Source organism: Myripristis murdjan, chromosome 11 (assembly GCF_902150065.1).
Source record: "Myripristis murdjan chromosome 11, fMyrMur1.1, whole genome shotgun sequence".
Lineage (NCBI taxonomy): Eukaryota > Metazoa > Chordata > Actinopteri > Holocentriformes > Holocentridae > Myripristis > Myripristis murdjan.
In genome coordinates this window covers 14,977,199-15,002,198 of record NC_043990.1, presented here as the reverse complement: position 1 = coordinate 15,002,198, position 25,000 = coordinate 14,977,199, and the positions used below count along the sequence as shown (strand labels likewise).

Here is a 25,000-nt window from a genome sequence, read left to right as displayed (position 1 = left end):
TGTGGCACTACTATTATTGCTGTTTCTTCTTTTACCTTTACATCTAACACAACAACTGGACTACTACCTGAAATACTGTATACTTTTCTGTGACTGACAAATGACTTGCCACTTCTGAAGCGATGATATCATAAAGTATCAGGTTCTACGAGCAGGTTGAAAGTAAACATTATTATTATTCGTTTTTTTTTTTTTTTTTCCACATCAGAATCAATCAATCAGTATAGAATCAACATCCAAACGAGAGCCAAGATACTGTCAGGCTAATGGGCTGGTTCGTGACTTGCGTGAGCCTAAAAGGCCGAGCTGCCGCCTTCCCACCGCGGATGTTGTGAGCTGTAATGTGCGTATGCGTGGCATTTGTGGGATAGCCAAATTGAGTCTAAATGTGGTTAAAATGGCGTAATGTATTTTTTAAGCCAAATGTAATATTCCTTGCAGACAATGACACTGCTGTGGACTGCCACACAGCGTAAAGCCACACACAGGTCAGAGCTGTGACACATACACACTCACACACAAAGACACACACACAGACAGTCCCATCAAGTGGACACACACTGTCACGCACCAATGTTTCCACAGCTAAGTGTTACACACACTCCCTGACACACACTCATTCATCTATGCCCACGTGCACACAGACACACACACACGGGTGAAAATTACAGCAAACAGGTTGTCTGATTATGTTTCTGTTACACTAAACATAGCCTGAATTTTGCACACTGACACACACACACACACACACACACACACACACACACACCAACGACACGGGTGCACACGCACACACACTTTTTTCTTTCCAGTATGGCTGTGTTTATTTGAGTCAGTGTCCTGATGGGAAATGTGACTGCTACACAAACAAACTGAACAGCCTAGAACAGACCGCTTGCTCTGCGTGAGAGAGAGAGAGAGAGAGAGAGAGTGCTTGTAAAACAGAGAAAGTCAGAGAAAAAGAAAAGGCGAGTAGTCCATTGACTACCAATATGTCTTCTCTTTTCCACCACACACAAACACACTATATTTCGGTGACTGTGGGTAGTCTAGCAAAAAATTAAAGGCAGTATTTTCCACCTTTCTTTAAAGATGTGTGGTATGCTGATACTGTGCAAAAGGTGTCTTCTGCAGAAAATCCTTTAGTCTGTGAACTGCATTTACAAAGACTTTAGTAAGCGCAACTCATAGAAATGAAATTGGGTAGAATCGGCATTTCATTACCATGGCATTATGTTAGAGATATCTGTAAATAATATTTCTCTCACTTGTATAACTCACAAACAGGTGGATAAAGTGCATATATACACATTGTTCTGTCATAATGGATGTGTCAGTGAAGTTATTCAAATGGTTCCCCAAAGGCGGCTGCCACTTAGCCCATTAGGGGGCTGCAGATTTCCCTATAAATGCCACTTCTACTCAACTCCATTGCTATGGGCTGGTCTGAGCTAGCTGATTGGTAACTGTAGCGTTGATGTGGTTGTAGCAGTTGGCAGGACATACAGCAGCCCTAGCACAGGATTGGTTGCCTGCAACCAACTTGCCAACCCTCCCGAGTCTCCGGGAAGTCGCTCCCCTGTTTCATTTTGCTTGATTTTCTCCCATAATTTGATCAAATTTCAGAAGCTGCCCACTTCCTGTATTTGTTACAATCAGAAACAAACAAAACCTCAGGTACTATTATACTAATATACTATTACCTTTGTTGCAGAATGGCCAGTAAAATATGCCATCCTTGCTGGCATCTTCACTGAAAATACTGTTTGGCCGACCACTTCTATTTTGCCTGTGATTTGGATCATCCCATTTGTTAATTGATTTAGACAAAAAATGTTTTAAGTTGTGATTGACCCCTTGAACTCTGATTTCCCCCTATATTTCCCCTTTAGTAAGTTAGAGCCCCGCCATATTGCACAACAACATCAAAAAATAGAAATGAGGCGAGGCAGGACACTGTGGTAGCAACAAGGCCAAAAACTGTGAGGAGAATTTTCAGATAACACAATGTGTCCATTAAGGAACATAATTTATAATTAAGCTCTCACCAAGATACATTTTTTTAAAAACAAAAAAGCATTAAAACACACAAACATACAGTGCCGCACACCCAGTTGGACTAAAGTGTAAGCTTCATAATTTCCTGTGGCGGATAGAAAGTGATGTTAAATTATCAGCACAGAAGATAAGTTTAATTCAAGGTTCAATTTCCTTACAGAACACACACACACAATCTCTTACACACAGACAGAACACAAACACATAATTAAGTGCACGAAAGTGGCAAGCGCGCAGTCACATGACACACACGCGAACACAAAGTCGACATCATCATCGTGTAGACGGTTAAACGAATTTAAGTAGAGAATGAGGGACTAAAGGAAACACAGCACTAAGTAACAAGAGCTTTATGGAAATACAGCTGTGTGTGTGCTTCTTGAACGTAATTAGCTCCATCGGGCAGACATGTAAACGAGAGAAAGTTTAATGAAACTCTTCTCTGATCTGCTGAAAGCACACATTCTCTGTTATCTCTCTCAATTTTCACTCTGTCTCCCCACTGGAATGGAACTGAATGTCATGCATGGGACTGTTAATGCCCAGAGGTTCACTTTTCAATATTGCGTATGACCACATATGGTGAACACAATTATACTGTCCCTGAAAAGTTAAATCTATCATTTCTTCCTTTCCTGCTTACTTCTATAAATATAAACTGTTACTTTACTGTATATAGTACGTAAATCTTGTAGGCCCTCAGTTCTTGTCTCATACAGTCAGTCCTTTCATCAAACACACACAAGGATGAAACAAAAGGAAAGGACTTTAATTTGAGAGGCTGTAGTGTAATAAGTAATTAATAAATCAATATATAAACAAAGTCAATAGGGGAAAACTGCCTCAATAGGCCTGTGCTGTGCTGCAATTATGGATGATGCAAAAGAAAATATTCTCTCCTTTCTACTAAGCAAAATGCTCTCAACTTCAATACCAAGGCCACCATTTGTGTCTCTGTTTGTGTGCTTGTGTGTGTATGTATGTGCGTGTGTGTTTGTGTGTGTGTGTGTGTGGGGTACTTCTGTGTGTGAGATGCGTATTGATCCTTGTGAATCAGGTGATCTGTCCGTTGAGGAAAAGAAGGGAAATGAAAGAAAAAGAATGAAAAGGAAAAGAGAGAGACAGATCGATGCAGAGGAGAATAGAAAGAACAAGTGAGGACAAGGGAAGCGCGCGCACACACACACACACACACACACACACACGCGCGCACACACACACAGAAAAGTGGAGGACCACACACAGAGGCCCAAACTGAGAACGCACACAGACTTCTTTCAGGTGAAATATGGCTGTGGCCATTTGTTTCCGTTTTCGTCTCTTTGTAATCCTTTTTCTAGCTCCCTTCCTTCCCTCCTTCCTTCCTTCCTTCCTTCTTTCCTTCCTCCGTCTATATTTCCCTCAGTCAACCACCTGGCACTCACTCTTTCTGCATCATCCCTCCTGCTTTCTTCCTCTCCCTCTCTTCCTCTTACCCTCTCCCCAATCTCTCACCCCCTTTTTACTCAATGAACAGTCAATTTGTATTTTGGGCGGGTTCACCCTTTATAATCTGTAGCTCGGCCCTGTAGCATCAACTGCTGCCGTCAAATTGGACCACATGTTTGTTTATGTGTTTTTAAGTGTCAATGTGTGTGTGTGTGTGTGTGTGTGTGTGTACTAAGCTATTTAAGATCCTTTGCATTAGTGCCTCTCCCTAACCCTGCCCAGTGATGAGTCAACCTTGGTTTTGTGTGTGTGTGTGTGTGTGTGTGTGTATCTGTGTGTGTGTGTGTGTGTGAGTGAGAGAGAGAGAGAGAGGGAGAGAGAGACAGTAAGAGAGAGAGAAACGTGTCAGTGCATGCCATGGTAACTGAGAATAAATATTGTGGTGTCCTGGAGAGAGAGAGAGAGAGAGAGAGAGAGAGAGAGAGAGGGAGAGAGAGAGAGAGAGAGAGAGAGAGAGAGAGAGATAGCAGCAAAGGCTATATCTTATAAACCTATTAAAGTAATAAGTCTTGCAGTGTTTCTCCTCTCTAACAAATTGTTCCTCTATACATCCCCCCTTCTCTCTCTCTATCCCTCTTTCATTCTTCCCTCTACTTTTCTCCTTCAAACACTCTCTGTCTTCATCCCTCTCTCACGCAAAAGACACCAAGTTTCCTTGCCACATTCAAACATTTCTCTCTCTATCTCTCTCTTTATCTTCCTCTGTCTCCATTTCCCTCCATTTGTCTCTCACGAATACAGTCTCTCTCTCTCTCTCTCATACACACACACACACACACACACACTGCCCCACCCAAGATAATGAGTAAACCTCTTGTTGCCCCACCCTGTCTAGTCAGCCAAGTTACTGCCAACACCTCACACACACACACACACACATACACACACACACACACACACACACACACACACACACACACACGCAAGCAAGCACACATGGACACATGGACACACACAGATAGGCGCACACCATACACACCACTCGTGCACACACCCAAGTCAATACCCTGACACTACACACACACACACACACACAGACAAAGTCCAGTCTATTCTGATCTCATGTGATCTTAGCCAGTGAGCTTTGAGACGTTGGCAAACCACAAATTTGTTCCCGCCAGCCCATGACATCACTGTGAAGTGAAGCATTCTGGGCCACAAAATCGCGGGAGGGAGCTGACTGACAGGTGGTAACCATGGGAACTGTCAGTTTTCCTCCCCGTTGCCGTAACAACGGGCCACTTTCTCAGTGTTCTGCGTAACAATTTAATAACAATAATATATCTTATGGGAAAGGAGATTATGTCATTGGAATCATACCCACATGGATAAAAATCTCACACAGATATACACACAGCAGTATACACACATAAACACACACACATACTTTGTGCTCCCCCATTCCCAAATTTTACTCAAAGTATTAAAGGAACATTTCACCCAAAATACAAAAAAGTCATTTTCTATCTATCCATTTTCTTTGTGATTTTGTGAAGTTTCCAGTTTGCTGTTTCAGAGCATCCCAATCCAACGGAGCTGGATGGATATTCGTGTATGGAGCTCAAGCTGTCAAACATTTGCCTGTGGAAAACTCTAGATCAAGCATAACCGTCAGTTCTCAGGGTTGAAGGGTCGAGTTTCATTGGGACTATTTCTTGCCGAAGAAACTGCATGTATCCTTCCTCAGGTTGAACAGATATAGTCTGCCAGTGTTGCTTGCTATTTTCTATTTTGGGTGAGCTGTCCCTTTAATGGCAGCACCGTGATAAGTAGTGCTCACAACAGGTAGGGTCTAGCTGTAGCTGTAGAGACTCGACTACAGTAACAGTGTGAATGCAAGAAAGCAGAAAGATGGAATAAAGAGGAGGAGAGAGAGAGCAGGGTGCACACATGTTCCACCTTACCCGAAGCAGCGACTGGGACTCCTCTTTGGCAGCTCCTCCTTTTGCCTCCTGTCCTCCTCCTCCACTGCTACTTCCTCCTCCTCCTCCCCCTCCTCCTCCTGCGTACTGCTGTGGAGGCATCTGGCTCTGCTTCTCTCCTCCGCCAGCTACACCGCCTCCTCCCGGCCTGGCGCCTCCGTATGGTTTGGTGTCTCCCAAAAACGCCTTGGTATCTCCCAAAAACGACTTGGTGTCTCCCAGGTAAACCATGCTGGGGGAAGCCACGCCTCTTTTTTGCTGCGAGGCCTCGTGATTGGCTGAAACAAATGACAGCGAGAGTGGAGAAGGGAAAAGAGAGGGACTCCCACCTCCTGCACCTCTTTCTACTCCTCTGTCGCCTCCCATTCGCTCCTTGGGCACCCACAGCAAGCCGTGGGCCTGCTCACCTCCTCTTTCTCCCAGTCCTCTCGTCTCCCCAACGACCCAGCCTTTCTCCCGCTCTCCTCTTTCCTTCTCCTCCCCTCCCTCGCTTTTCACCACCCCTCCTCCCTCGTCCCTCCCTCCCTCTGCCAGTCTTCCCTCGGGCGGCGCGAGGGAGTACAGGAGCCGGAGATCCCCCTTGCTCTCTTCTTTAATGGCTAAGGTCGAGGGAGCCGAGCAGCCATTGGCCGAGAGCGCTAACGAGGGGCTTAATGAGGTTGTCAGTGAGGTGGCCAATGAGGTCGTTGTTAACGAGGGCGACGAGTCGTGACAGTGGGCGGAGTTAAAGTGGTCGAGGAGGGCAGATGAATCGGGAGCCGTGAAGTCGCAGCGTCTGCAGCGGCAACACGCGTGGACACGCCTGCAAAGAAGAAAAAAAAAAAAAAGGAGTTAATTCACATCATCTTCAGCATCAAGACCAATAAAACGAACATGTGTATATATACATATGTGCATATTACATGAATTCATATGAATATAGAACAAATTAGAAATAACTAGGGATATTTATTTATTTTTAAGTTATGAATTGATGGAAAGCAGTGTTTTTAGCATGGCAAGTTTAAATATGTTAAATATGTTAAGTCACAACTAGCCTGTCTGCGTCTGTATTTGTCAAACCCTGTTCGTGTACTACACATGTACTCCAGTATGGCATCTCAAAAAACAAATTTTGTCATGAAGAATTATGTTCAGTGTGACAGTAAGTCAGGCTGTCAGAGCAAGTCAGAACAATAAGACTTTGAGACTGAATACAACAATAGAGACTTTGGTAACTGTTCTGATTTTTTTTTTTTTTTTCCCCGCTTCACAGCTGCAGTCAATTCATTTCGAATTCCGACGATTTAAAAGGCAGCAACAACAACAACTGATTTGCTCAAGATAAAACGACCACTGTGAATCATTTCAATGAGTTCAATATGACACCTTATAAAAAAAGTTTTTCACTGCTGGAATTTTGAAAAAAAAAAAAAAAAAAAAATCTACTCCCTGAATTGAATAAATTCAAAGTGTGTTGGTCCCAGCCCAGCCGTCCTCCAACCAGTCAGGCAGAATTTCACCAACACTGTGGCCAAAAAATGACTCAGTGTTCCACTAAATCACAACAAATTAAAACAAAACTATGAAGAAATTAAATGAATCTGAATGACACGAAATGAATCACCCATCAACCAACCACCTTCATTTCCTGTTGGCCGCGGCCCCGCATGGCCAGCCACATCCTATACACACAGCATTAGGGTTTTTCCTGGCCTGGGAAAGGACGTTGGTGCTATTTGTGCGGGCCAGAGAACGCAATAAATTGACCCTTAATGCCATGATTTTGGACTCAGATACCCGTCTATGCTGAAGTGACTTGAGCACGAAGTTACGTAAAGTTGGTTGACAACATACAGAGAAAAATAAACATTGAATTAAATGTATAACATCTTCATAATTCTGTCTGTATGCTATGGATTATAAAGCATTTGTTGATAAATTGTATAATTATGTTAGCAAATTAATTCCAAGTTCCTCTAATATGATTAATTTAAAACAATTAACCAAAATTATGAATTCAGCCAGATAGGAACCAGAATCATGGTCTTTATAATTTTAAGCAATGCACAAAAGACACCAGATTTGCATACAGTAACTTTAGCTGCTCTCACCAAGTGCTTCAACATGATACAAGATACACACCGGCTAATATTTCAGGCCTTGAGCCTAGCACAGCCTCTGTCTCTCTCTCATGCATACACACACAGACACATATACACACACACACACACACACACAGAGCTCTGAGCAAATGTAAAGTATATATTCTTGACTGTGTGTTTTATTGACTGAACCTCTGCACAGAGACTACAGATGCAAATTAGCTGAAATCTTACTCTAGCTCAGTTTTAATTCTGTATAATCCCTGTAACAATAAACAAGTAAAGGAAAGACGTGGCCTGCCTACCAGGTAGCCGATAAGTACAGCGTCTCCTCTTGGAATAAGAACATTATTTGACAAATGAGTCTGCTGTGCAACTTTGGAGCAGAGTCAGCTAACTTTTGTGTCTTGCTCACATCTACTTTTGAAGCAGTGGTTTCACACATCTTACCGCTCATTGCTTATTGCTTTCACTTGGCTACTTCTCCATAACGAGAGGACTAAAACCGAGCTCATTAGCATCACCCTGCTAGCCAGAGTACTGTATAGCAACCAAAAATAGAAAATGGAAAAAATCACATTGCAAATGGTTCTACGTCACGTTTTGCAGCAATAATTTATCATTATTTTCCTTTGTGGCAGCTTTAGCAACTTCAGTACCTTCCAGAAAATATGCATATGTATATATCTGAATATTCATACAAAAACAACAACACCCACTCCAATCTCCTAAAAATACATTTTGGAATACAACTTGTAAGAATATAAACCACCTGTTTGATTGGCGGGCAGCCTGCCTGACACATGTGGCCTGCATGACTGACAGGGAGAAAATGCTGGACAAATAAGCCAGCAGCCCGGCACAAGACATCTTTAATATGAACTGCAGATAAAATACACAGAGGGAAATTCAGGAGCAGTGCAGATTCCTGCTTCTTGCTTGCCTTCCTACCCCTGTATGTATGCGTGACTCTTATTCTCGCTCTCTCCCTCTCGTTCTCTATCTGTTTATGAAATCAAAACACCCTCCATTAATTGCTGCTCCATTAATTTGGCTACAGTTCTACTGTAGCCAAAAGAATTGGATTGCAGTTACAAGCTACATCATTTTGAATTGAGCAGATCAAAATAGTCCATGCGTTAATTCAAATGTGTGTGTGTGTGTGTGTGTGTGTGTGTGTGTGTGTGTGTATACCTCGTACCTAGCAGAGTTAAATGTCTCCAGATGCTGAACAAAGAGACAGCGGCCTCTCTGTTTGTCAGCACCACACATGTGCATGCATCAACACACACACACACACACACACACTTACTAGCTCATTCATTCTCCTGCTTGCTCTCTCACTCTGTCTTTCCCTGACACACACACACACACACACACACACACACACACCGCCAGTTTATATCATTCATTCTACACATACACTGATCCAATTCACCTTTCCCCTGAGTGCTGTCAACAGTGGGATCTGTCTCATATACACTCAATCAGTCGCTTTCCATGGAAAATGAGAGCGGATAATATGGCTTCATACATTCCAGTTCTAAATGTTTATATGTCATAGTCATGAGAAATACTAAAACGTTTTGAATTTACTGCCCCTGCTGTCCCTGAACAGTAAATTAGTTATTAGGACTTCTGCAAACCAAAAATACATGTGTTACGTATTCACAAAGTTACTTCCTTGGGAATGCTAAGCTGACATCACACACCGCCCATGCACCCATCTTCAGAAAACGCTAGGTCACTTTGCCCTGTAACTATATTACGGTCACATGTATTTGTGAAGCAATAGCGCTGGAAAAGCCATTTAATTTTGTCAATGGAATCAGCTTTTCATTTGGAGGAGAAAAATGGTGAGACTGTCACTTTGGGAGAGGAGAGTGCAGGAGAGGACAAGTCTGTGCGCACAGAGCTGTGATTCCTACACTTTCTGAGGTCAATACACACCTGAATATAACAAGTCCACACACCCTCTCATAAGCCTGGTGTAAATAATGACGGCCAGTCCATGTCAGCATTTGTGTGTCCACTCCCACAAGTTTGACTTAAAGCCATATGTGTATGTGTTGTACCTGTAAAACATGTTTGTCTCTCTGTGCTCATGTTTGTTTCAGGCTTAATTGCATGTGCATGCATATTACTACATAACTTTAAATAAAACACACATTCTACTTTGCAAAATGTAGGCTACAGGCCTCAGTAAATGGCTGTTCTATCTCTAATAAACAAATAAAGAACTACAGCATTCTGTTTGACATCAGCTCTAACCTTAATAGCCAGAAAGTGCCTACAACAGTAGCACAAGAAGACAGCAATGCCATTTATAAATCATCAAAAGTCTTGCTGGTGTGTTTTGGTATCAAAAGCTACTTCGAGATTGATCAGTCTGTAACTTTTTTTTTTTTTTTTTGTCTCCTCAACAGCACAGTCCTTTGTTTTGAGCACACTGTAATTAAATCCTCAATTTTGTTTTCTAGAACTTGGCCTTGGAATCGTTTTAGGTTCGGTTGATTTCTGGCTTTCTGCCTTCGTTTCAGTTTTATTTGATTTGAGCTCCAAGATTCACAGCTTAGATTCTGTTAAGGACGTGATTGGACTGTGGAACCCCCACCACCACCACCCACACCCACCCTCTCTCTCTCTCTCTCTCTCTCTCTGTCACCTCTTTTCCTCTTCTCTCTCCTCTGCCTTGCTGTCTTTCTTCCTCTTGGTCTTTCCTTCCTTTCTTCCTTTGTCTTACCCCCTCCTTGCCACCCTCCCTTCTTTTTCTATCACCCATCTCTTTCTCTTTCTTCCCGTTTCATCTCTCCCTCCTCTCACACCCGAAATACATCATACCTTTAAATCTTTCATCGATTTGCAGCAGAAATCTGAGTAAGATGGCTCTGTCAGACTGTAATTTATCCGTTTGCGTGAGTGAGGGGGAGAGAGAGAGAGAGAGAGAAAGAGAGAGAGAGATAGAGAGAGATGGAGAGATGTGTAGTGTATGTATTGAGTAACTAACTTATGTTTTTGTTTGTGAGCATATATCAAGTAGCTATAATTTGAGTGTTTGTGTGTGTCTGTGTGTGTGTGTCTGGGGGTGTGAAGGAGAGATGGGTGTGTAATTTATTTTATGAAATCAAATTCCCATTGCTATGCACTAGCAATCTAAGTCAATACTCAGACAGCCAACAAGATTTTAAATATCTATCCAATGTCTCTCTAACTCTTGAATGCTCTCTCTCTCTCTCTCCTTCTTACTCGCTATCTCACTCTGGCTCTCCATATCATTTGCTGGTTCTATCACTGCAAATCCAGCATGTGTCTGTGTGTGTGTGTGCATGTGTGTGCGTGCCTGTGTGCGTGTGTAGACGATGATTGGTTCTAGAGTCTGGTCTGACCTCTCCAGGCTGTTTAGAGGTCTGTAATACAGAGCCTACCTTATTTAGCAGGCCACACACACACACATTTGCACAGGCAGGCACGCAAACATAATTTCACATTCACACACACACACACACACACACACAAACATGTTACAAGCTCAGACCTGGACTCTGCTCTGTCAGTCTACACCGACGGCCTGATCTCCTTCATAAAGAACCTCCCTGGGAGGATTGCTTAAGATAAAGTCAGATAAGCTAGTAGCGGTTGTAGCAATAAGAGTCATTTTGACAATAGTTACAATACAATTACATTTTCTTATATATATATATATATATATATATATATATATATATATATATATATATATATATATATATATATATACACATATATATATACACAAGATGCCTCAATGGCAACTTTTTTTTCTTAAGTGGGTTTGTGACTTAACAATTGCAGGTTCAAAGCCACCAAAATGGCTGGGAACTTCGGGCTGAGACACTTGGACCATATTCTCACTGTACAAGTTTACTGCCAGTTTTAATCCCAGCGACATGACTTCTACAATTGGCCATGTCCATTTCAACAGATATGGGCTACTCGCAGCATCACCGCTGATCTTCTAGTGAGAGAGTAATTAAACATTCAGTCTTGCCTCAGTATCAAGTTGCCAGGTGACTGTATTTATTTGATTTCAAATGCTTCTAACAAATCTGGATGAACTCCTGTGTTGTCAGATAGATATTGAAACAAACCTCCGACAGAAACTGAAATTGGCCAAGATGTGTTGAGCTTGAGACAGAAAAAACACAAACAGGGACTGAGCAAAGTGGCATCTGTCCATGCTGCTGTGTGATCATGTTGCTGCAATAACCTGTGGCAATACAACTGCTCGGTGAGATCAGAATATCTGGGTCTATGCAGGTGAACTCAGAAGATTCCCATGCTATGTGATGATCCACTTTATGAGGTGTGATCATGGGATGTCTCCAAACCAATATCAAGGAAAAGTATTGGGGCCCGATCCAGGCATTATTACAGTATTAGGATCAAGGACAAAACTAATCAATTTAAGTTCCCTCTTCTGCCAAATGTAAATCAACCGTCGAAACACACAGCATCGCAAAAAACTGTTGTGCTACTTGTGGGAATAAACGACATGATTGAGAAGAGAAGCGCATTAAAATATCAGCCATGTGAAATTATTTCATCCAAACTTCAGCCCTTCAGCTACATGTAACATCTGCAACGCAAGCATTTCTAGAGACGGTAAGAACAGAGCCTCATGGAACACAAAGAAATTTCATATTTTAAACAACTTACTTATGTAGACAATGGCGTTCATTAAAGACAATTAGAGGAAAAAGCCACTATGTTGGCCATTTTCTTAAAGCAGAACAACTACTTGATGAGCCTAACCTATCTATACTGGGTTGGTTTTACACACTTCAATGCAGTCATTGCAGGTATAATATTATTTCTAATCTCTATTGTCGATAGTTTGGATTAGGAGTCCGTATTGGCAGATGCTAAATATGGAGCTACTCAGATTGGAGACCAAAAAAAACCCTCTAGAGTGATCCTATCCAAAGCTCATCGACATTGACTTTGTGTAACCATACAGCAGAAAGTGTAGACAATTGCTAATGTCTGTCATTTAGAGTTAAATACTTTCCTTTGTCACAGCTCTGGGCAGTTCCCAGGTGTGAATGTCAAACTAATGTCCGTGAGGGTCTATTTGTATTAAGCGGATTGTTGCTGAAAAAGAGCCAGTGTGCTCAGTCAACCTTTCCTGGATAAATGAAAGTTAAAAAAAAAAAAAAATCAGCTGAAGCAATACTTTCTACATCTCTCTCTCTCTCACTGAAGAGTGGAATTTCCATGCACAGTCATCCAATTACCGGAACATTCAGTCATTCGCTGAAAAATGGAATATTGACTCTCTGAGTAACAATCACATCCATGCATTTATTTAGTGTAGCGTTCAATCACTGGGTGAATGATACTAAACCACTGTGTTTAGAAAGGTTTGCAAATGGAAAGTAAGAGTGCAATTGTGAATTCAATTACTTTTTCATTTGACTGCAGCCCCACAGAAACCCCCCCAACCCCACTCTCACACAACACTGGCTATTACCTTTTTAATTTTTCTCTGTGTTACCAGAGAGGCTGATTCCCAGTGTACTTTTAAATGTTTTGAAGCTTTTTATATGTTTTCATAACAAAAACTCGACACTGGAAGCAAAAAGGTGTATTACACTGCTGAGATGTTATGTCATACCCACGCCTACAACAACAAACACACGCACAGACAGTTTTTCACACAAACACACGGACACACTCTCACCTGTAGTGTCTAAAAATCTCCTCCTCCACTTCTGTGATGAAGTGACACTTAGTGCAAGAGTATTCTCTCTCGCCGCCTCCTCCTCCTCCTCCCCCCTCCTTCTCTCCCCCGACCTCATCCTCAGCCTTGACATGTGGCAGCGCCCCCTTTAGGCTGATCAGGGTATGGCAGCTTTCATAGTGTTGGAGCAACACATCGATGTCGGTGGTGGCGAACGCACACTGGTCACACAAGTGGGTGACACCTTGGATCAGAAAAGTAGGAAACAAATGAAAGATCAAATAAGAAAGTTCAGCTACAGTTTACTTAACAGACCTCCAAAGTAGGTAATGTTATGGGTTAACTGCTCAATGTCCATGCTGTAAAAAAAAATGTTGCAAAATTAAGTATTTCTTTAGTTACCTTGTGTGACAATAGGGTGGGCAGGGTTAGATGAGTGAAAGTCTGAACCAGAGGTTGCACCAGGGTCAGCTCTAGGATTAGGAGGGGTGACGCTGGGTGAGGTGGCAGTAGCGGGTTTTGCACCCACAGTGTCCTGTTGTTTGGTGGACTGAGGGAACTTGGAACAGCATTTAGGACAGGTGGGCTTCCGACAGGCAAAGGGGTGGGACACCTATGAAGAAAAGAAAAACAGGATATTCAGTACACTACTGTAGATTTGCTAGACTTTCTAGATGTCAAAGAGGAAGCGAGATGGACCCTTTGTTGCTATGGCAGTGGAGACCCATCTATTTTATGCTTTAGTTCATCCCAGCATTACTTTGCATATGTGATACACAAGTTTTTTTGCTTCCTCTAGTGGTTCAAATCTCATTTTGGCACTGTGGTGCAATGTGCATCTGTACTTTCTGTACAGATGATATCATAGAGGTGGGAGTTACCAATAATGGTATGAATTCACATCATTAACTGAATGATGCAACCCTCACTTTTGGCTGTTGTCCATCCTGTTTGCCATTTTAACAGAGCAACAGTGCAGTTTGGCAGCTGGCACAAAGGAGGGAACGTGCTGACGAGGGAGAGAAGCATGGGAATTTTAAGCAGACTGGAGACTGAAGCAATTAACTCTGCACTTGTTCATAAATTATATTTTATTTTCTGCTGCTTATACAATAGTTCACTTGCTTTTTATAAACAGAAAAACAAAAATCTTTCAATGTTTCATTAATCTCACCTCTCCCAAGTGTTTGTGTGGTTGACAGAGCCCTTGCGGACAATAGATGCAGTGCTGAATGCAGCATCGGTGTATGGAGTGGTTGTGCTGGTAGTGCAGGAGTAACGGCGCTACCACAATCACATCCGCACTGTGGGCCATCGAGTACCGGAAATCACACAACTGACAGTTATAACTGGTCACGACCGCTTCTGAATCACTGCTGTTTGGGTCTCCTAGAAGCAGAAAACAGAAGAAAAGGTCAGCTGAATCACGCGGTGTGGGTGATTTGGGGCAGAAAACGGCGATGTCAGCAGCTCTAGAAGGGGTCAACTGTATCATGATGCAACAGGTAGCAAACAAGGTGAATGAAGCAGTATCATGACACTAGGAACAACAAAGGAGGAGTCAAGCAGCACCATAATACAATACCAAAAGCAGCAAATAAGGGCAGGTCACGCAGCATTACAATCTAGGGTACATGAAAAAAGGGGGACAAACTAGATAACAATGGCAGGAGTAGCAGACAAAGAGGGATCAGGCAGCACTAGATTACAAGGAATAGGTAAAAAAGGAGGGGACAAATGGCATTAAAAAATTAAGAGCAGCAAACAAGGAGTTGTCAGGCAGTAATGTAATAGTAGTAGGAACAGGAAACAATGAGTAGAGCAACATCACAGTAATAAAACAAGGAATTATGGTGCACATGGGAGGTTTTACAAATTCCCCCTACCATTAAATTCTTGTCTTGTAACAATATTATCTATCTAAATTATCTAAAGTATCTATATTAAAACGGTAGAAATCAAGTAACTGTATTAACAAAGCCACCAAATTTCGTTATATGTGCTACATGCAATGACAATAAAAGCATTTCATTAACAGTAATTTTTCTCAATACTTTCTTCAGTGTCGCTACCTTGGTTCATGCTGGATGGGTTGGACGACAGATCTTTGCGGCTTTTGGACGTGATGTGGTCTCTCTCGCATCCTTCTCTTCTCCCTCCTCTCTCCCTCTCTCTCTCCATCCCCCCAGGGTTGGAGTTGTTGGGGCTCATAGCACCTCCTGCGTTCACTCTGTGTCTTTGTTCGTAGTGCTCTAAAAGCTTCGCCGACCCCCCTGCCCACTCACAACTCCAGCTACAGAATTTACACCAATAATAGGCCAGCACAGCACCTCGTCCCGCTTCTCCCGACCAGCTCGACGAATCTGAGCCGCCCCTAACGGGAATGGAGTACCCCACCAACGACTCATCTTCCGCTCTGACGGCAACTCGCTCCGCCCCGTCAAAGACTTGACTCCTCCCTTTCGCTTGGTTGTCGTGGGCTGCCAGATTATTACTGGGCAGTAGGGGCGTGGTGGGCGGAGTTTTGACCTTATTTGGATGGGAGGACAAGAAGTGTTGTTCAAGTTCTAAAGAGCTGCTGCCCATGTATGTGAAGTTGCAGAATTTGCAGCGGAAGTACTTAGTGTTTCCCTGGCAATCAGGGGTCTTCCGGCCAATCCCGATTAGCGTGCCGCCCAGCGTCACCTGTTGTTGGCCAGAACAGAGAGAGAAAACATAGGTTATAACTTGGCAAATACAAGCTGTATTACGCAGTCATAACTTGATTGGTAGTAGGGTTGGGAACTGAAAACTGGTTCCAAATTAAAACCAAGTACAAAATGCCAAGCTCTAGGTGCCTGTTCAAAAAATTTTATTTAATTTCTGCTTCTCACTTCCTCAACGTAATAGCCCTTTCTGTTCCTTTATAAAATTAATGTCAAAGTTTTCACAAAGTAATATTCCTTTATTGTGTTCACATGATGTATTATTTCATCCATCTAAAACCCATATTAATTTTTATGACCCAGCCCACCTGATCTGAGGTGCCCACAGATATAACTGCAATCCGCACATCACTAATACTCAACTCTAATTGGCAGTTGGATTACGGATGCCAACTGATAAACCAAGATTACTGGTTTAATCTCAAGTAGTACCAAACACTTACCCCATGACCTTGAGTTATAACTATGATACAATGCATTAGATTGTTGTTTAGAAAATGTCTATCCTGAGGAAAATAAACACCTGGCTGTTAATAAGTTTGTCTGTCTTAATTTCCGAAAAACAGACTTTTTAGAGCATGTTGACGTGTTGCTGGGTGCAGTAGTCTACAGGGGAAAACTGACTATTTTTTTTTACTGCCTTTGGCCAGTAGGTGAGAAGCTTCTCACAATATGCTGCAGCTTCTCAAAGCACTTAAGCACAACTTGTAGGCCAACAGCTATTAAACAACTTTATGAGATTAAAAGGTTGCCCCGGTCCTAAGCTGTAACATATCTACTAGACTATAGCAGGCTCTACTGCGGTATCCACAGTATGAGGCCAACATCTTACATGAGTCTACATTTTACATTAGAGTGTGCAACCTGATGCCTGTCTGTTTTGTATTAAGTTAGCCCCTAGACTGCTTGTGATTATAGTGTGCTACTGGCTATATTAGTGAGAAGCATATATATAGGCACCGAGGCAGGTCTTATAGTGACAAAAGCATTACTACTGTAGAGAATCAACCTGTCTTGTTAAGAATATGTTGTTTGCCCCTGATTGCTGACTGCTTATAGAGGTTTGACTACGTAAAACAACTACTCCAATACCTTGTTGCATGTATTAAGCAGCTAGATAGTTGCTGAATGAATCAAACTGGTTAGATTGACTACTTCCACAGATCAAAGATGAACTCAGAATGTCAGGGGAGAGGCTCGTTTGTATTCACTTGCTTCATTACAAAAGCTGGGAGCTTAAAAGCTCAAGGTAGCTGGAGAGGTGAAGTTATTTTGAGTTTGAAAAGGTGTACAGTTTTCTCAACTTTTCACACTGGAAATGTGGGTGAGCGTACATTCTGAATTCAGCAACAAATCAGTTTGTGCTCTCAATGGAAATCTGTCAGAGATGTTCTCAAATACATTGTAAGTAATGAGCATTCAATTCATTCTTGTTATCCAACATTGTATTCATCCCGCAGATTTAATGCTGGAAGGTTAACACCAATACACTTTAGTTGTTTTCCATCCATTTGTTTTGCAGTCAAAATTTGTGTTGTCACTATGTCACAGGCCTCCTTGGAGGACACAAAATGATTCATTAAACGGTACAGCATGAGAACAGAAAGCAAGAGGACATAAAGGGCAGAGTGAGATAAAAGGAAAAAACAGGTAATAAAAAAGGAAAAGAAAAATACAGCAAAATACAGTAATTATGAAAGTTACGTATGAGAGAGATGGTGAACTTCAGTTTAATTGAAGTGAATACATTCAGAAAGCTAAATGAGAGCTATTACTGTGTGTGAGCTCACAGCAGCAATCATCCAATCAGCATGTACCACAGACCCAGCCCAGGCAATTAAGGAAGAGCCAAACATCAAGTCATTTTACCAGACAGAGTGGACAGAAAGACACAAGGAGGGGAGAGAGTGATGGAGGGAGAGAGAGAGAGAGAGAGAAAGAGAGAGAGAAGGGAGGGAAATAGGGAAAAGGTAGGATGATGAAGCACTGGGCAAGTTGCGGGAAAGGATTAAATGGGTTTTGGAAGGAGGACGACGGCAGAAGAGGCAGGAGAAGGAGACACAAAAGTGAGAAAAGAGAAATAAAATGAGAGATAAAGACAAAGAAAGAGGAAAAAGACAAGGAAAGGAAGGGAAAAGACTGGAGAGCAAAGTATGAAGCGACAGTGAGAAGAATAAGGAGGGAAAAAAGTGGAGAACAGTGGGAGAAAAGGAGAAGAGAAGCCCAGTTAAATGTGTCTGACAGCTGTTTCATTACCCTGCCTAACAGCCGATTATAACGACTGGTTTCAAAGTTTCTCTCTGTCTGTCTCCTTCACTCCCTCTCACTTTCTCTCCCTCCATCCATCTCTCTTTCTCTCTCTCTCTCTCTCATTCTCTCTCTCCTCCCAGTCACTTTTTTTCCCCCTGAAATCTCATTGGTTGACAAGGCATCTCGTCCTAGCAAATGACAACATGGAATTTTCCAAACGTGGGCGGGAGAGAGAAAAAGAGTGAGTGAACGAGAGAATAGAGACCCCTTTCATTCGTTTTTTATACTTTCACTTTTTCTTCATAATGACGACTTAAGCCCACTGGATTTTCTATTTCTGACTCTGTGTGCGCGTGTGTGTATGTGCGTACGGGAACGTGTGTGTGTGTGTGTGTCTACTGTGTGTGTCTCTGTGTCCATTACGTGACTTACGCCCATTACAGACTGCTGGTTTAAATGAAATGAAACTCCTTGACTACCCTACACACACACACACACACAAACACACACACACACACACACACAGACGTTTATTAGATCATCTTGTTTAAATCTTCCAGACAAAACTCCACTGTTCATGTACACACATAAAGTCTTAATCCATGATCCAAATGTTAACAAAAAGGGAGTTAGCTCCACCACAGGAAAAAAAAAAAAAAAAAAAAGATTAGCAGGCAAATTATAATTTTAAAAAGCTTATACTTTTATTGAAACATGCATGTTTATTTTCAAGGTCCAAGCAGTCTGTTAAAATTATTTTTAGGCATTTAGCTGCAGAGCTAATTTCGAGACTTCCAACGGGTGAGTAGGTTGGAGTTCAGTGTCTTTCTCAGTTACAATTCGGGAGGACATATGGTCGCTGACGGACATATTGACTGTTGGCCAGATCAAACATGTGACCTTTAAGCAGTGTGACAGTCTGTCTAACTGCTCTCTAAATGACAAATTAGTGTGGAATATATGGGCTGATAATTAGGCTGCAAGACATGGACAAAATATCACACTGAAGTTATAATAATAAATGAAATGTTAACAGTTTAGCCTGAGTCTATTTTTGTGTTTTAAGTGTTCATTAAATTTGATGAGGTCTAAAATACTTTCAGCAACTACAATAGTTGACTGTGGAAATTAATTTGCCTGTTATGCAAGAGCAACTCCATTACGTTTCACTGCCTTCTACTGAATTTTCCACTAATGACCAATCTCCTCAATTTACGGTATTTCTAGACTAGGTTGAGGCATGTCTGCCAGACAGTTCCCACTCTCACTACATCAGCAACTGAACGTTTATTACAAAATGCAATTGCAAAATGTCCATATTTCAGTCTCAAACAATTACTGAAACTGAAACTCACACTGAAATCTAAAAATACTAATATTCAAATATACTCCTAGTCTAAGAGGCATGTGTGTTTAAAAAAGACTAACTTAAACCCTGTTTTCAAACATTCATTTCAAAGTTCAAAGCCACTTTTAATAAACGCAAAAGGCCCAGCAGGGAAAGTCTTCATGAGCTTACACAAGGGAATAAACCTTAGCTATATGGGATTCCTAGGTGTATTTATATAAATGTATTCATTCTCCAAATTTAGAGCACAGTTAATACCAAGGCGTACGTGTGTGTGTGTGTGTGTGTGTGTGTGTGTGTGTGTGTGTGTGTGTGTGTGTGTGCGTGCGTGTGTGCATACATGCATACATATGTGCTGTCTGCAAGTGATTTGTAAAGCAGGCTGTGTGCATGTGTGTATGTCTACACATAAGTGCTGTCTGTCTGCCAGGTGCCATACACTTGTCTATCTGTCTGTTTCCATCCATGTGTCTGTCAGTAAAATTTTATAACATACAAAACTCAATGCCTCACTGTGCAAATCACACACGTGCACTCACATACACATATTACTAATCAATTACAGCTTGTCCAACCCTATAAATTATTCACTTCAGCTATATTTACAAGCTTATGACAACAAGTTACAATTACACTGGATTGTTACAGTATGTCAATACTATCAAACAGTTTGGAGAAAAGTTGCTATCTGTTAGCGATTACCCCAAACTTTCCTAAAATACAGACTAGATCCTATAAAGTGTCACATCAGGCTGCTTATTGTTGCCATATGTGTACCGTGAGCTACATTTTTTTCATGATCCTAGCACACATTAAACCCTTTAAAAGCAAACTGAATAGGTTGTTTTTACACATGAAAAGTTGGTAATTTTGCTACCATTCAGTGGGTGCCATTAACGGTCATTTTATAATATGTTCTATTTTAGCAAAGTCCTCAAAAATGCAGAATATGATATTTCAGGTTTGAAATAAAAATGAGAAATGGTGTGCAGCGAGTAATGGTTAGTTTTATAGCACAGAAATAGATGACAAGTGTGGTTTAGTTAGAGGATAGGGTAAAGAGTTTTCTTTTATTGCTGTCTGAGGCTATTTGTGTGACGAGAAGACTCTGACAGTTGTACGATTTTGTTATTGAAATGAAGTAGCCTATCTGAAACTATCAAACTGCAGAATAGAGGCCTATCATATACGTTACAATTACACATACAACAAAAACCTTTTTTCACATTAATAGCAAATTTTTTGTTACTTTAATAAATGACATATTGTTAGTGTGCCTGGCAGCTCAGCATATTTTTACTGTTTAGAATGGGGAGCACTAAAGGTTAAAAGTGTTTCCACTTTCAGCATAGAAGCACTACGTTTCTAAAAGATTTTCAATAGCCATCGAGCTACAGGGGCCAAGACCACTGCTGCCTTTTTTGTACATCTGCTTAGTGCTACTGACTAAAGAAGAGAGCTGGCCGGGGGACACAGGGGCTTATATGAAAACATCTGATCTGCAGAAATTCCCAAAGAGAGTTACGCCCTAAAACCATATTCAAATGACATGAAGCAACTTTTAGGGAAACAAAGGGAATTGCTGAATTAAGAATTCACTGCCAAAGCAAGTGGAGATGTCCTGGCAAGCTGCCCAAAAAATAAGCTGCTCTACTATGAATGATAAATTACCCCTACAGTTATAACAAACCTTTTGAAAAAAGGCCAGGTCTATTTTTTCTGTGAATGTTTACTACTACAGTTGCTATATTACTATAGTTTTGTGCAATCTTTCTCTAAATTAATGTGTAATGTAGTTATACCTGTTATGCAAAAACAATAAAATCTTGGAAGACCTAGGTGATTTAAGAACAATATCTCTGACAGAGAATGAGATTTAATTCCAAAATGAATTGGTAATCAAATAGCACAAAACAGACTAAGTATTATCTTAACTGAACCCAATTAAATGAAATCACAAATATTTACACACTAACAAAAGAATATGTTTAAATGTAGCACAGTATGCAAAATTACATTGCAAATTGCATGCCATATTAATAACATTAAGCTAGCTCTAATGGCAGTAGATACAGACAAAGCTTTTGATAGTTTCGAAGACTTGTTCTTGAAAACTTTTGGGACAATTCATTTTCCATTTAATAGATACCATCAAAATGATGTAAAAATTAAATACGTCTATAGCCAATTCGGCCAAACTATCTAATATATAAATTACTTAATTTAAATGACTTATGTTAAAAAAGCTAAAAGGAAAAAAGGTAATGACTATTAAAAAAACAATGGATGATTTAGGTTCAATATTAGTAGGCCTAAATGGAAAAAGCAGCTGTTCTAAGATATTTTCCTTTCACTAGATAAAGATCTGAAAAGGTAGGCCAAGTAGTCCCTTCAGATATTTTCAGACTCTGCTCAATAAATTAGAGACAAACACAGTAATTTGCCATCACAAACAGCACTCTCTGCACATGGTTTAAAATTAAAACTCAGATGCAGGAGACTAATGTCTATTCCCAGAGATATTCCAACTTGGATTAATTTATGGACAACGATCCAAATAAATCTGACAGGCACAAAAACATAAAAATGAACTAGTCTGAGGCAGAGGGAGGAAGAGGATTGGTTCTAAAAGTTGGAGTAGTAACAGAAGAAGGATTGGGAAGAGGAAAAGAATAAGGAATAACAGTAGCTGGCGGAGCAGTGGGAGCAAAAGAATGAGGAGGAGGAGGAGACAGAAGGAACAAAATATATTAGATCCAACATAAGTAAAATTGTTGCATGTCCAGACAATGATGCATCAACTCACTCTAAAAATCAATGAACATTCCCACGATTCCTATCTGTGGTGTTTCCAGTGACAAGAAAAGTTCAATGAATTAAGTAAGTGTGTAGCTGAAGGTACGCAGAAGTTGTTAGACTCTGGCATTTATGACTTCTGACACTTGTCTTGACTTCCTGGTTGGATACTGAGGATCAGGAACCACTATGGTCTACTTTAGATTCTAGTGTCTTCTCATTTACCACTCCAAATCAATACAACAGACTGGTAGATATTCACTGTATGGGTATGTACTATAGATAGCCAGTGTGTCTGTGTGTGTGCATGTGTAAAATGTATTAAAAAAGACAAAACTTTAAATGTCAGTTGAAATCAGCTCTAGTCCAGCTTTGTGCCCCGTGTCTCTGCCTCTTACCTGTACATCATACGTGCCATTCATCATAACCGTTCTGTGCTGTTGGCTGTGTAAATCCGGCCTTGTCTTTGCCAACTCTTTGGCTTGGTTCCGTTGCCCCTGTACCGCCTGTATGTCTACAAGTAGAAACACAAAGAGGGGTCAGACTGCTAGAAAAAGAAAAAGTAGGGGGTCAAACCTCTAGAAGCAGAGAAAAAGGAGGGGTCAGACAGCCAGAAGCCAAAAAAATCACAAGAACATGTCACAGCGCTTGGAAGAGGAAAAAACATTGGGATCAAAACCTGATAAGAGCCAAGATCACAAGGGTCATTTTAATTGGATAAAATGTTTTCAACTCATTCTTGAAGGTGTAAAGTTCAATTTTTATGTGATTCCTGGTGACAAGGAACCAAGGAACTTGACAAGAGATTACACTGTCAGAAAACAAGGTACAAGCCTGCATAGACCCAGTAACAAAAGGTATTTGTTTTCTGACAGTATATACAAGATATGCCATGCAACTACAAAATACTTTATGGAAATCCTGCAAACATCATGTAATATTAACGACATTGACCGATTTTATCTATATAGAGGAAAACTGACAAGCCGTTGTTGCGAGTGACCAACATACTCTTAAGCAAACTGTGAAACCTGCAGCTGTTTGTGTAGAGAGAAAAACAAGTCAACTGGCTACATCTCCAAAAAACTGTGCAAGTACAACATAATAAAGCAGAGCTTCATAATAAACCAAGTTTTTATGCTAATGCATTCCAGGGTTGTTATGACAGTTTTTCCTAAATCTAAATCTCACCACACATTTGCTTTTAAGTGGAGCTGACAAAGCTGCTGCGCTGTTACTAGCAACACAGAAGAGTTGGACCACAAAGTGAGTTTGTATGTTAATGCATCATGGTGTTATGAAAGAGCATTTTCCCGTTTTTTTTTTTTTTTTTTTTTTTTTTTACACTTACCAAGCCACCCAAACTACACACTACACACTACTAGTTTGGGTGTGTGGTCTGTTGTAGGGTGTAAGCCTCATGAGAGGTCTGCCACTCATAACCCCTTACCCTCCAATTACAACCATTTATACAATAAGCAAACAAACAAATCAAGTAACCTCAACTGAGTTTAAAATAATGAGTAGTTACATTTAATGCAGTGCTGTCCACTGATGTGTAAAGTAAGAAAAACTGAAGAGGATTAAATAAACTTGTTTAAAGAATTACTGTACGGTCACATTGTAGTCCTGCAACTCAAACTTGTGTGAAAATCGTGGTCAGTGCTGATTCCATCGCTAGTAAACCAAGCAAGCAGTGGGGCGTTGGTGTTTCAACAGGGGGCACCATACTGCATTCCCAGATGAGATTCTGAATTACCTAGGTGTGTGTGTTGGGGAGCCATGTTGTGGAGGGCCAGGATGTGAGTGTCGAGGGCGGCGTCCTGCCGTGTGCGGTTGTGCAAACCCAGATGATACTTCCTGAAGTGCTTCACCAGGTCGGCAGGGTCGTTGCCGTAGTAGCCGTAACCGCACACGTTGCACTTGAAGTCCTGGAGTTTCGGGGAGGGGCTTGAGGAGAGCGGAGGGGTGTCCGTCGTTGATTCCTCCCCTCCGTCTTGTCTGGGAAGGAGATGAGGAGCAGGGAGCAGAGGCGGAGTGAGGTGATCAGCGTCCCCTCTCTCTCTTTTGCTTCCTTCCTCTCCACCCCTCTCCCCGTCCTCGGGCTCCGATTGGCTCTCGGGCCTGTCTGTCAAAGCCACGACTCCTTGTTTGGCCCGCCCCCCTCCTCGCCTCCCCCCTCTCTCGTCGTTGCTATAGCGATCATCCCTCGCACCAACAGATGACGGAGACACGGATGAGGAGATGCATTCGCTCTCGCCCTCCTCCTCTTCCTGCTCGTCCTCTCCTCTCGTCCGGTCCGAAGACTCAGGTTCGGAGGGTCGGATTATGCGCTCAGCCTCCGCTCCAACTCTGCCCTCCTCTTCTCCCTCCTCCTCCTCTTCTCCTCTTCTCCTCCCTTCCTCCTCCTCCTCCTCCTCGCCTCCCACACTCCGGATAGGGGGATTCTTCTTCCTCACCATCTCTGGAAAGAAAAGAGAGAGGAAAAGGGACAAAAAGCAAGTTATTTATTAATTTCTCTTTTATGCATTTACTTTTTTGTTTTTTGTTGTTTCGTTGTGTTTGCTGAACATGTTACATGTTATCCTTGAAACAAAGCAGGCCACTGATAATGTACCGTAAAATGTTTA

At 41.5% G+C, this 25,000-nt stretch overlaps 1 protein-coding gene across 3 annotated transcripts in view; it reads right to left on the bottom strand.

Annotated features, from left to right (window-relative positions):
• The window catches only part of trps1 (trichorhinophalangeal syndrome I), a 143,469-nt gene that overhangs the window by 54,093 nt on the left and 64,376 nt on the right, over positions 1 to 25,000 (bottom strand). For all 3 annotated transcript variants that reach the window (XM_030063660.1, XM_030063661.1, XM_030063662.1), the window contains exons 3-9: positions 24,130 to 24,834; positions 22,769 to 22,884; positions 15,344 to 15,956; positions 14,446 to 14,660; positions 13,674 to 13,884; positions 13,272 to 13,515; positions 5,451 to 6,270 (exon numbers count right to left, since the gene is read on the bottom strand). In XM_030063660.1, coding sequence (XP_029919520.1) covers positions 5,451 to 6,270; positions 13,272 to 13,515; positions 13,674 to 13,884; positions 14,446 to 14,660; positions 15,344 to 15,956; positions 22,769 to 22,884; positions 24,130 to 24,834 — 2,924 coding nt within the window. The remainder of the gene's footprint in view (positions 1 to 5,450; positions 6,271 to 13,271; positions 13,516 to 13,673; positions 13,885 to 14,445; positions 14,661 to 15,343; positions 15,957 to 22,768; positions 22,885 to 24,129; positions 24,835 to 25,000) is intronic.